The sequence below is a fragment of the Gracilinanus agilis genome, chromosome 2, assembly GCF_016433145.1.
Source record: "Gracilinanus agilis isolate LMUSP501 chromosome 2, AgileGrace, whole genome shotgun sequence".
NCBI classification, from domain to species: Eukaryota; Metazoa; Chordata; class Mammalia; order Didelphimorphia; family Didelphidae; genus Gracilinanus; species Gracilinanus agilis.
In genome coordinates this window covers 202,040,991-202,053,284 of record NC_058131.1, presented here as the reverse complement: position 1 = coordinate 202,053,284, position 12,294 = coordinate 202,040,991, and the positions used below count along the sequence as shown (strand labels likewise).

Genomic DNA, 12,294 nt, shown 5'->3' with positions numbered 1-12,294 from the left:
GGGGGTTGAAGGGGAAAGGAGGAGCATGAATCATGTAACCATGTTAAAAATGAATATTAATAAATGTAATAAAAAAAAATAAAATAAAAAAAAAACCAAAAAAAAAAAAACCCTTACTTTCCATCTTAGAATCAATACTGTGCATTGGTTCCAAGGCAGAAAAGTGGTGCATTGGGGGTTAAGTGACTTGCCCAGGGTCACGCAGTTGGGAAGTGCCTGAGGCCAGATTTGAACCTAGGACCTCCTGTCTCTAGGCCTAGTTCTCAATCTACTAAGCCACACAACTGGCTCCTATCAGATTATAAATTGTTGAAAAGGTGGCTATCTGCATTGGTAGTGGGAGTTTCCTTTTCTAGGAAGAAATACTAATGAAATCATAGGTCCAGTCTCTATCCTCTCTATTTTCTATGATCAAATATCTAGTGTTTTCTTTTCTTTCTTTTTTTTAAACCCTTACCCTCCGTCTTGGAGTCAATACTATACTCTGTATTGACTCCAAGACAGAAGAGTGGTAAGGGCTAGGCAATGGGTGTTAAGTGACTTGCCCAGGGTCCCACAGCTGGGAAGTGTCTGAGGCCAGATTTGAACCTAGGACCTCCCATCTCTAGGCTTGGCTCTCAATCCACTGAGATACCCAGCTGCCCCCTTATTTAGTATTTTCTAATCAATAATCTAGTACATCAAGTTAACTGCTTTTTATAAACTATTTTCTTTTCCCCAATATTTTACCTTCTTTTTACATTATACTTATAATACCAATGAAAATGAATCATCATGAATAGTACTAGTGCTCAAATAGACATCAGTACCAAGTATGTTAATGCATTCAAGATAATTTCAATCAATCAAAAACATTAATTAAATGCTATGTGCTAGGCTTTGTATTAAGCACTAGAGATAAAAAGTTAAGTAAAAAAAGTACTTACTCTCAAGAAATTGAATGGGGGAGATGCAACATGTAAATAATTGGGCACATATAATCCATACATACCTTTGTCACTTTATGCAGCAAAACCTGTAATTGATCATATAGTTATCTAATTCCATTATTTGGATGGTTTTGAATAAGTCAAACAGCTTAAAAGATATTGTGAAGGAGAACAAGATAATCACAAAATAATGATGTAGCATATGGAATATCAAATACAATGTTACTCACAATTAGCTGTTTCAATCCAACAAAAGACTGTTCCACTGAGTTAGCATTCAAAACTTGTCTCTTTGCTGCAGCTTGTTCACCCAGGAAACGGAGCATCAAGTCTTTAACTGCATCTCCCTTAAAAAAAGTATATAAGAAAATGAAAATTAAACTCGACTAACTGGAACCTTCAATAAATAAAAAATGTGACCTCCCCTCATATTATGGAAAAGATCTTTTGGATGGCGGTAGAAGACAAAAAAAGAAATCAATCAGAACTTTTACTAAACTGAATTTTCTTTGAGGGATGGTGAGTGGACCATACTTTGAGGAAAAAAGGAATATTACAAGAACACAAGTTACCAGGAATTCTTTCTAAAAAATAGCTTCCTCAGAAAGCCCAGAGCTCAGTACCCATTCAGCTTAATTTTCTACACCTTAGTTCCACCTCCATTTTGTACAACAATCACTGATGGTCAGAATGATGTCCCCAAGGTACTGAAAGATCTAAAGGATGATTCAAATATGTTCACTATACTGTAGCAAGTAGGGCAAGTGAATAAATACATTTTAGAAACAAGAGTTGAAACTAAAAATATTCTCTATGTTAATTGAAAATTCAATTGTTCTGAACTCATTAATTCTTCAATGGGATATTCCCATGAATAAAATATTACTAGACATTTGAAACATTTGAAATAGTATAGTATGAAATTCCATTCATATCATGCTGTCACCTCTAACATATGAAACAGTAACCTATCTTCAAAGTCCAACTCAGATAAGCCATCTCCTGATTTAGTCTTCCTTGGCTCTTTACTGTAGGAAATGACCTTCCCTTTCTTTGGTTTTGAATAGCATATTACATCTTTCTTGTACTCTTATATTATATTATTATATTATATTAGTGATGTGTACTAGAATAACTGCATACTGGCTACACAGAATTGCAAAATTTTTGTGTGTATCAGATCTTCCATATAGGTAGAGTAAAAAAAAAAATTAGGTGGTATATAGTAGATAAAGTGTTGTAACTGGAGTCAGAAAGACCTGAGGTTCAAATCCAGCCTCAGACAATTATTAACTGTGTGAATCTGGGCCAGTCATTTACTGCTGCCTCAGTGTTCTTATCTGTAAAGTTCAGATAATAAAGAGCATTTACTTTCCAGTTAATGTGAGGATAAAATACTACACATAAAGTACATTGAAAACCTGTTATACTATTAACATGACCATATCTTAATTATCTTTTCATTTCTTCTAGAGCAGGGGTCGGCAACGTATGGCTCTTTCTGCAGGAGCCATAAAGTCAATTTTTTTTCAGGCGCTGTTACAGGAGTGTGCACTGTGAGCACTGTATGGCTCTCACGAAATTACATTTTAAAAAATGTGGCGTTTATGGCTCTCACGGCCAAAAGCGACCCCTGTTCTAGAGTGTAGCACAGCAAACAAATATAATAAATAAAATAAAAACAAATGAAAAGCAAGCTATGTAAAGGATAAATGGGAAATAATTAACAGAAGGAAGGTGCTAGAACTAAAAAAGGATTTGTGAGGCTTCCATAAAGATAGGATTTTAGTTGGGACTAAGGAGGTCAGTCAGCAGAGTGGAGGAGGAAGACTATTCTAGGAATGAAGGACAGGCAAAGAAAATGCACGGATCTCAATTTGTGGAATAGCTAGAAGGTCAATGTCATCTGATCGAAGAGTCTGCATCAGGGAATAAGGTGTAACGAGCCTGTAAAGTAGGGGGTTAGGTTATGAAGGGCTTTAAATGCCAAACAGAGCATTCTGATCAAATGATCTTGGAGGCAATAGAGAGCCACTGGAGCTAACTAAGTAGAAGCAGTGACATGGTTGACTTGTGCTTTGGGAAAATCACTTTCTGGATGAATGGAATATAAGACTGTAATGGAGAGACCTTGGGCCAAGCTACTGCAATAATTCAGCTGTGAGGTGATCAGGCCTTACATAGTGCAAGAGTAGCACTAGAGGAGTAGCAGTGTCGTAAAAAAGGGAACATATTTGAAAGGTGTTGCAAAGTTGAAATCAACAGGCCTTGGCAAGAGACTGAATATAGGAAGTGAGACATAATGAGGAGTCAAGGATAACTTCTCTAGATTGAGAACCTGGGGGATTGTGAAGATGGTAATGATCTCTCTATAGAAATAGGGAAGGTGGAGGGTGGGGGGAAGGTATGGTGGGCTAATTTGGTTAACTAATCATTATATGTGTCTCTATGAGGAAAAAGGTTGCATCCCAAATAAGTGATATACAAATAAACTTTGGGAATATAAGCTATTTGTAAGTTTATAGGTATCTTATATATACAAAAAACCACCATCACCACAACAGACTTGAAGCCAAAAGATCTGGGTTAGGTTTTTGACTCTATTACTTGCATGATTTGGGGAAATTCACTTAACCTCTTTGAGTCTCAGTTGCTTCACCAGTAAAGGAAGAGAATTCTTCAAAACAGTTGTGAATTAGTCTTTTAGAGTTCAAAGGGACTTTCCCTAAGATAAAACCTTACTATTTTACAGATGAGTAAATTGAAGTTCAGAGGGAAGCAGCAAGTAATTTGCCCAAATTTACATCACTAAAATGCCCAATTCCTAATCCAGAGCCCTTTATAAATACATAGATCCTGGCACTCCATTCCAGACTCAAAACATTTTCACTGGCTAAATGTTCTCCCTTCTCATCTACACCTCCAGGCTTCCTTGGTTAAAAGTTTTTCCAGTCCTCCTTAACTAACTCCAGTTTATCATATATTTATTTATACTTATCTGTATCCATCACACTTTGAGCCTGAGAGCAGATATTATTATTTATTTTGCCTTATTTTATAACTCCAGCACTTAGCAGAAAACATGGAACATATTATGCACTTACTAAATGCAAGCTGAATGACTATCTAACTGGTACAAATTTTGGTTCTCTGAGAAAGCCCTCTTTGTCCTTCAAATACACTTTGTCTGCTTCCTAAAGTCTGAAATGCTAACATCTTCATGACTTTGGCTTGAGGTTTAATTTTTTATTAAATGATCCCCTTTACCACAGGTTAATATTTTTAAGTACTCTTAGTTATTTATACCTACATGTGAATGAATTGATGAAGAAAGACAGAAGGAAATCTACATGAACACTTGAGTATGAATATGGATTCTAAAACTTTTTTGTGAGGAGGGAAGGAGAGAGGGAAGAAGGATCTTGGACCTGTGATTTCATTACTGTGGTGAATTCCAGTGCGGAAGTCTTCCATTGATGCAGATGAGAAATTTGTAGTCTCAGAGTTGTTTGTGGGCATACAGCATCTATGAACTGAAAGCAGAGCTTCCTAATTGATTCTAAAAGCCTCTCCTTCTCTTCAAGAATATGGGGCTCTCATGGAGTGTCATCTTTAGACAAGTCACTTAACTCTCTGGACCAGATTCCTCACGTTTTTTAAAAAAAAAAAAGGGAGAGAGAGAAACTAAGTGCCTTGAGAAGAATTGATATAATAATATTGAAGTGAAATGAAAGACTTGGACTTGATGACCTCTAAGTTTTCTTCTAGTCCTAAAATTCTATCAATCTATCAGACTTCATTATGAGGGATCCCCAAACTATGAGTTCTCCTCCAGCAATTTTTTATTTTCCCTAAATCTTGAGATTCTATGGTGTATTATAGGGAAATATGGTCTATAAAGTTCCTGACAGCAAAGAAGAAAAGAATCATAGAGAAGAATAAATGCTACTACTATCTATATTCATCCCAATGAAAATACTTGAAGTTCAGTGGTAAGTATCTCAGAGACTTGCCAGGTCAGGACCACAAACTCACTAGTAGTTTTCAATATACTTGAAGGGGACAACTTTTTGTCTCCTCTAGCTGTAAAATTATAGGATTTTTAACACCAAGATTTGGCTTTTTAAAATCTGTTCTTCCTTTTTCATAAGGGAGCTTAATAAATCAATTTTTCAATTATCTGTTTTCATCCACTATGATAAATCTGTGAATTATTTCCTCCTATCCCACAATTCTATTTTTTTTTAACCCTTGTACTTCGGTGTATTGTCTCATAGGTGGAAGAGTGGTAAGGGTGGGCAATGGGGGTCAAGTGACTTGCCCAGGGTCACACAGCTGGGAAGTGGCTGAGGCCGGGTTTGAACCTAGGACCTCCTGTCTCTAGGCCTGACTCTCACTCCACTGAGCTACCCAGCTGCCCCACAATTCTATTTTTTAAGAAGAGAAAAAAGTAATTTCCATGAATATTCAGATGCAAACTGATTTGTTACTAGTGTTGCTGGTATAGATATATGTAGCTATCTAAAAACTCCACTACTAAGTCATATTATCACTAAGCATATATTTAAAGGGAAAAAAATGACAAACTTTTCATCTTTTGTAGATTTTTAGGAAAAGGGTAAAAACAAATCATCAATAACTAAAAAATCTTAAAGAAAACAAAACATCATATTTAGAAAAATCAAGACATAGCAAGATACCTTTAAAAACTGTGGTAATATTTTCTTGACAGGCTTCAGAAAAGTGGAACCATAGAATTTTTTTTTCCCCATTTTTGGTGTCCACTCTTAAATGTTTAAGCATGTAAACCCTGATTCAAGGTATCTTAAAAGTTCCTTTGTTTTATCTCTGAAAGAAAGAATGCTTATGCATAGTGATTTTCTAGCTTCTGGGCCACACACTGCTGCGGGAGTAAACATTTGTTAATTTGTTAATCTAGCACATTCATTATATGTAAAAGGCAGATATTGTTTTGGGAAAAGGTCTCTGTTAAAATTTTCTATTTACCAGGATGTTTCCCAAGCAACCGCTTTGATTTGCAAGAGCAAAAAAAGGCATGAAAGAGCTATGTTAGGATTTAAAAGGGAAAAATATTTTAATTCAATTCTCTCATGACTGTCTTCTGAGTACAGCAAGGGTAACATCATAGGTTAATAGGAGATTGACTGAATGTCTTATCTGGGAGTGAGACATTCTGAAAATATACTTAGAAGCCAGCAAGTCACAAAAACTGCTGTAACAAAGGATCTATTCATTTTATTTAGCAGAAAAGGAGTGGAAACATTTATACTTTCCAACTACCATAAATTAATATAGAATTCTAATATTTGGTTATCTGGTTTCCCCTAGCAAACTTCAGTTCTGCCTTAGACTTCACTTAAGAGGGGCAAACAGTAAAGATGGCTGACAAGAAATTATAACAGGGTCCAGAAAATAATAATGAAAGGCAAAGTCACTGCAAAAAGGGATAGTGATGACTAAAAACCATTTCAAGAGAATGTGCTTCAAGAAAAGCAAATAATAAAAAAGCTCAGCAGCCTAGAGGAATTGAGTGAATAGGCAAACTAAGCCAATACCAAAGCTCAATAATTGATATTCATAATAATAGCCCTTGAGAAAAGACTAAATTATGTTTTTTGTGAAGAAAGCATTTTGTAAATTACAAAGGGCCACAGTATTCAACATATTTCAGAATGATTTTCATTAAAAATGTTTAAAATATTTTGGATATTAAAGGACTATGTTTCAGTTACCTAGAAAATTAATTCAATCCTAGAATGTTCTGAATACTTGAGGTTTACTGTATATTCCTCAGCAGAATAATGAATATTAACAGGGTCTGAGAATCTGTCTGATGAATTCGACCATAAATGTAGTCGCTTAACTAACTCACTCACTTCTCTATTTTGAATCAGTAATAATAATAATAATAGTTGACATTTAATATTTAAGTTTAGAAAAAAAAACCTTAATACACAGTCTATCTGATTTAAGTTTATGCAGAAATCCTATTAGTATTATTATTCCCATTTTTCAGATGAGGGAAATCAGTCTCAGAGCAATTGTGACTTGCCCTTCACCCTTCATCCTGCAACTGCTGTCAGAGCCCCAATATAACTGCAGATCTCTTGCATCTCAGATTCCAGAACTCTTTTTGCCTTGGGCTTAGAGATATATAAAATAGAGAACTTGTAGGTGATAGCTAGAGTCTCTTAATCTAGATACAGGAAACTGGGTAATAGATCTATGGGAATTAAAACTAAAAGAGTACTTGTCCTTAAGGTAACACTATAAATGCCAAGGTACTTCAGATTAGATGAATAAGCAAGTATCCTATAAGCAGTTTCAATAAATCTAATTATAATATTCTAAGAAAATGAATTTATCACTATCAAATACTCAATTTTCCCATTTATAAAACTGGTTGTTCATATTTAAAAATCAAGCAAATCATTAGATATAAAATAAGTCTTTAGCTCAGTGTTTCCCAAACTAATTTAGCTACAGAATACTTTGAGGCTTGAAAAATACTTATGTAGCCCATAAATGATGGTCTGGAAGAACTATGGGATAAAAGGCCCAGTTTAAGGCCTCATTGTGGTTTGAAGGTGATATTAGCTACTTGAGAAATATGTTGGCAGACCAAGTTGGCCCTACTAAACTAGAATGGCTATGAATATGGACTGCAACATACAATGTGACTGAGAGGTACCAATAAGTTTGAGGAGGCTCGTGATCAGAAGATCAAATATTCATAACTTCCATTTCATTTTTTAAAAACCCTTCTGTCTTAGAATCAATCCTGTGTATTGGGTCCAAGGCAGATGAGCGGTAAGGGATAGGCAATGGGGGGTTAAGCAACTTGTCCAGCGTCACAGAGCTAGGAAGTGTCTGAGGCCAAACTGGAACTCAGAACCTCCTATCTCTAGGCCTGGATCTCAATCCCCTGAGCCATCTAGCTTGCCCCTTCATTTCATTTTTAAAGATTTCTAATAGTACATATAATTAATTTTCTTTTGGTAAATAGTTAACTCTTACCTGAATATTGTCAAATTTTAAGCCTGGCATGGTGAGATTTTCCTTATCTATGAATACTGTACTATACTGTTGAGTTGCTACAGAAATTAAAACATTTCTTGTGTCCTCACTGGGAAGCCATGCATCATTTCTTCGATCTATTTCACTCATGTTCAGGGCTGTGGCAAAAGGGTCATCACTCCCTGCAAACACAGCCTGGATCTGTGAAAATGGTTTTGGAGACTGAGAAGCTTCCAGAGATGCTGTGGAAACACCAGATTCTGATCTTTCAATCCCCATGGAGTAAGAAGGATCAGCAGAATCAGGAGAACTTTCACCCACTGGGGTAGAGAGAGAGGACAGTTTTTCTGGCACCGAGGTACCTGCATTTGGATTACTGACAGAAATAAAAGTAGAGGTAGTAAATGAATCAAAAAAATCAGAAGCCAAGGAATTAGTATTAACAGTATCTCCAAAAAATTTGCTTAGGCTAGGACTTGGCTGAACCACCTGTGGTGGGGTCTTGGCAGAAGTTTCACTTGCACTGCTAAAACTGGGAGATTTCACCATCTGGGGTTCAAAGCCATCATGAAGGAACAACTGAGGCTGAGAATTAGCTTGATTTGACTGGCTGAAAATGGTACACACAGGAATAGGATCATCCTTAGAAGACTGACTGGAAGATATTTCTGACATCTGCTCCTCTGGGTTAGTTTTGTCATCACTTGGAGCTGAGTCAATTGTTCCTTCCTTTACAAACATGGGTTCATCTTTTGTTTCTTCTTGAATCAGCTCTTCTTTCAAAGATGCTCTGCTGTCACTTGTTATGTCAGAAATGTCTTTAGGTGTATCATCATGATCAGTTTCACTATCATTACTCAGGGTCACCATCTCTTCTTTATCTAGTATATGTTCCAAATTGTGATCACTTTTGTCTTCTGCAGGCTCAACAATGTCCTGCAAGCAACCAAGTTCACCTGCATCATCTTCACTGTTGTTGGGAGAATCAGAAATAATAACACTTTCCATCATGTGCTCATTAAGCTTATCTATGAAGTTATTTGAATCTTCTGAAACAGTTTCATTCTCTTCAGATCCAAATTCATCTCCACCAAGATCAATGGTTTCTTCATGAAAAAGGAGTTGTCCTTGTTCTTCCTGAGTAACATGCTGAATTACATTCCTACCTTCCACTTCACCTGGAAGTGATTCCTCCTTCATATTCTGGTCAGAACCATCTACATGTTCCATTTTTCCCTTAAAAAAAAAGAAGCAAATATGGAATTCATTTCATCAATTGATTTTTAATAGTCATTATAACTTAAGACTGAGTAAAGATATTTTTAATCTACAACTATCTTTCAAGGATATTATAATCTACTGGAGGAGAAAATATACATGTATATAAATATAAGTGTTTATAAAATAAATACAAGGTATTTTATGCAGAAGGTACAAACAACTAGAAGAAATCAGAAAAGGCTTGAAGTAGAGAGAAATATTTGAACTGAGACTTGAAAAAAGTGAGGGAGTTTACAAGTTGGTGAGGAGAGAGTGCATTCCAGGAAAGAGGTCAGATGAAGGAAGATATAAGTGCTTTGAGCAAAAAAATGCAAGAAGGCCAATATGGCTATAGACTGAAGAGTGTAGTAAAGGGATTAATGCATAAAGGGGCTGGAAAGATATGTTGGGGACAGGTTGTGAAAGATTTTAAAAGTTAAATAGAGGTAATATTTGATTCTAGAGGCAATTGGGATCCAATGGAGTTTCTTTAATAAGAAACTCTCATGGTCAGATTCATGTTTAAAGAAAATAATTTTAGTAGCTATGTGAAATACATATTGAATGTACTGAAATAGGGAGAGATCTGAGGCAGGGAGCCCAAATAAGAGACCATTTTAATAGATTAGGCACAAAATTCCTAAATCAAAACAAACAAACAAAAAAAGACTAAGCAAAGGATAATGAGGGCATCTATTAACAATATGACTGTGAGCAGCCAAAAATTACCACTCCTAGGTCAAAAAACCTTGATGTCTCTCAAAAGTTCTGTCCTGAGACTTTTACTTTCTTTACATGTTTTTTTTTCAGGAATTTTATTAGCTCCTCTGGATTCAATTATTAGCTCTTTGCAGATGACTCTCAAATGTACTTATATCTTGCCCTAATCTTCCATGAATTCCAATTTCAAATCTCCAATTGCTTGCTGAATATATCTCCCTGGAAAACATCATAAACTTAGCATTTCCAAAATGGAACTTGGCAACTTTCTTCCTAAAGCCACCTATCCTCCAAACCTCCCCATTTCTGTTGAAGGTGCTCTCATGTTTCCACTTGCTGAGAAACATAATCCTAGAGTTTTATTTGACACATTCTTCTCCCTCAACAATCATGTTCAATCAGTTGCCAAATCATATTACTTTTACTTAGAGAACATCTACTGCTTCCTTCTTTTATTAAAGCAAATGGAAATCACCAATTACCTTTCCCCTTTTTTGCATGATTTTAAAATTGAGAAATGCAGATTGGGAGGGGTCTTGGGCCATTATCGCTGTCTTTGTCAAGTGGGTAAAGCATTTACTCACTAATGTATTTTTATGTGTAACAAGGAGAATACTTTATACCAGTGGTGTGCAAACTTTTTAAAAAGGGGGCCAAAGGAAAGGAAGTGCTCATCTGTCAAGTCTGTTTCTAAGGCAACTCTATGAAGTTTCATTGTATTGTATCCTACTCATCGTTTTTGTCAGATTAGGAATAATGTCATTCAGCAGGATAGAACATTTTCAGGGGGCTGCATTTGGCCTGTGGGCCATAGTTTGCCCATCACCACTTTATACAATACTATTATAACATAAAATACTTTAAAAAATCTTAGAACTTGGTCCAAGGAAATGATAAACAAAAAGTATGGAGACAAAACATGCCACTCACCTCCTAACAGAGAGATAATCAACTTAAAACACAGAAAGAGATATATTTTTAGCCAGGGCTGATGTGGAATTTTGTTTTGCAGACATTGCAGCTATGTATTCAGGCCTTTGTTACTGCCTGGATTAATTTATTTTTATTATAACTATAATTTATTTATATTGCTATGCTTTATTTATTTTTAAATTTGCTCAATGGGAGATGGTGGTAGAGGGGCAATTTACAAAAAAAAAAATAAGTCCACAGTTGCTTAAAATATTCAAGAACTTGAATTGTAAAAGAAAAAACTGTCTTTTAGCTTCCTGTGCTCTTTAGCAACTGACTTACATGAGTTAAAATAATGTATAAAGTTATCATTTGCATTAGTATCATTTCTGTTATCCACTAATTACCCAATTTCATTAATAATAACTAGTTTAAATAGGTCATAATTCAATTGTTCATACTTAAAGTATTATTTTTTCTAATTATTTTTCTTCTTGCTTTATTCTAATTTTGTTCTTAGCTCTAATAAATCAGTGCTAATTGTATGCAATAAAGAATAATTTCTTGCTAAGATACAATCACTTTTTGTGTATGTGTTATTTTTATTTGGTGCTCATCAAATTCAGAATCTCCCAAATTTTTTTCCTAGGGAAAATAATTATGATGTAGAAGCATGAGGCTTCTTTTCTTTAGTTTATAAGTTTTTCTCATTTCTTAATCCTAACCTGTGCTATTCAAAAGAAGTCTCACCATCTTCACTTATTCCCAATATGGCAGTGAAATCACCAAGAATCAATAGATACGTGGATTAACTGTTGAAGGTCTTTTCAAATCATCCTTAGAATTTCTCTTTTATTTGGTGCATGAGATGCAATTACTTTCGTGTTTTGTTTTGTTTTTTACAAATATTCATCACGAGCACTGAAATATGGGTAGACTGTTCTATGAAATTGTGTCTTACTCCCTTTAGACACAATAAAGCCAACTCTTTTCTTTGCCTACCTACATGCATTCTTTCATTTAGCTGCAACTTCTTTCATTTATAACAAGTATATAAAAATTGATATATTATTTTTATTAGTAAGTCTAATGAATTATTATAATTGGATTATGAATTTATATTTTGAATACCAGCATAAAAGTTAAAAATTGTAATCTATTTAAAAACAGTGTGATTCTCAGCATCCTCACCCCCTCTTTCTACAACTCTATAACCGTCAATTCATATAAAGCATCATGGTGTTGCATGTGACCAATAGCAATTTCATATTCTTTGTTTTATAATTTATCATGGCCATTCATCACCAGGTGGCCAGATTACTGGTGACAGAGCTAGATTGGTCTTTAGAAAGGAAATTCAATCTATTGCTTGGACCAGTGAATTAAATATCATAGTAAATAGACTACTTGATTTAGGAGTCAATAAAGATTTAAA

The 12,294-nt window shown here is 35.0% G+C and overlaps 1 protein-coding gene across 1 annotated transcript in view; it reads right to left on the bottom strand.

Moving 5' to 3' along the window:
* Positions 1 to 9,197, bottom strand: part of TRAPPC12 (trafficking protein particle complex subunit 12) — a 172,173-nt gene extending 162,976 nt beyond the window's left edge. Inside the window, exons 1-2 of the mRNA XM_044663615.1 lie at positions 7,968 to 9,197; positions 1,160 to 1,276 (exon numbers count right to left, since the gene is read on the bottom strand). Coding sequence (XP_044519550.1) covers positions 1,160 to 1,276; positions 7,968 to 9,197 — 1,347 coding nt within the window. The remainder of the gene's footprint in view (positions 1 to 1,159; positions 1,277 to 7,967) is intronic.
* Positions 9,198 to 12,294: the final 3,097 nt, after the last annotated feature.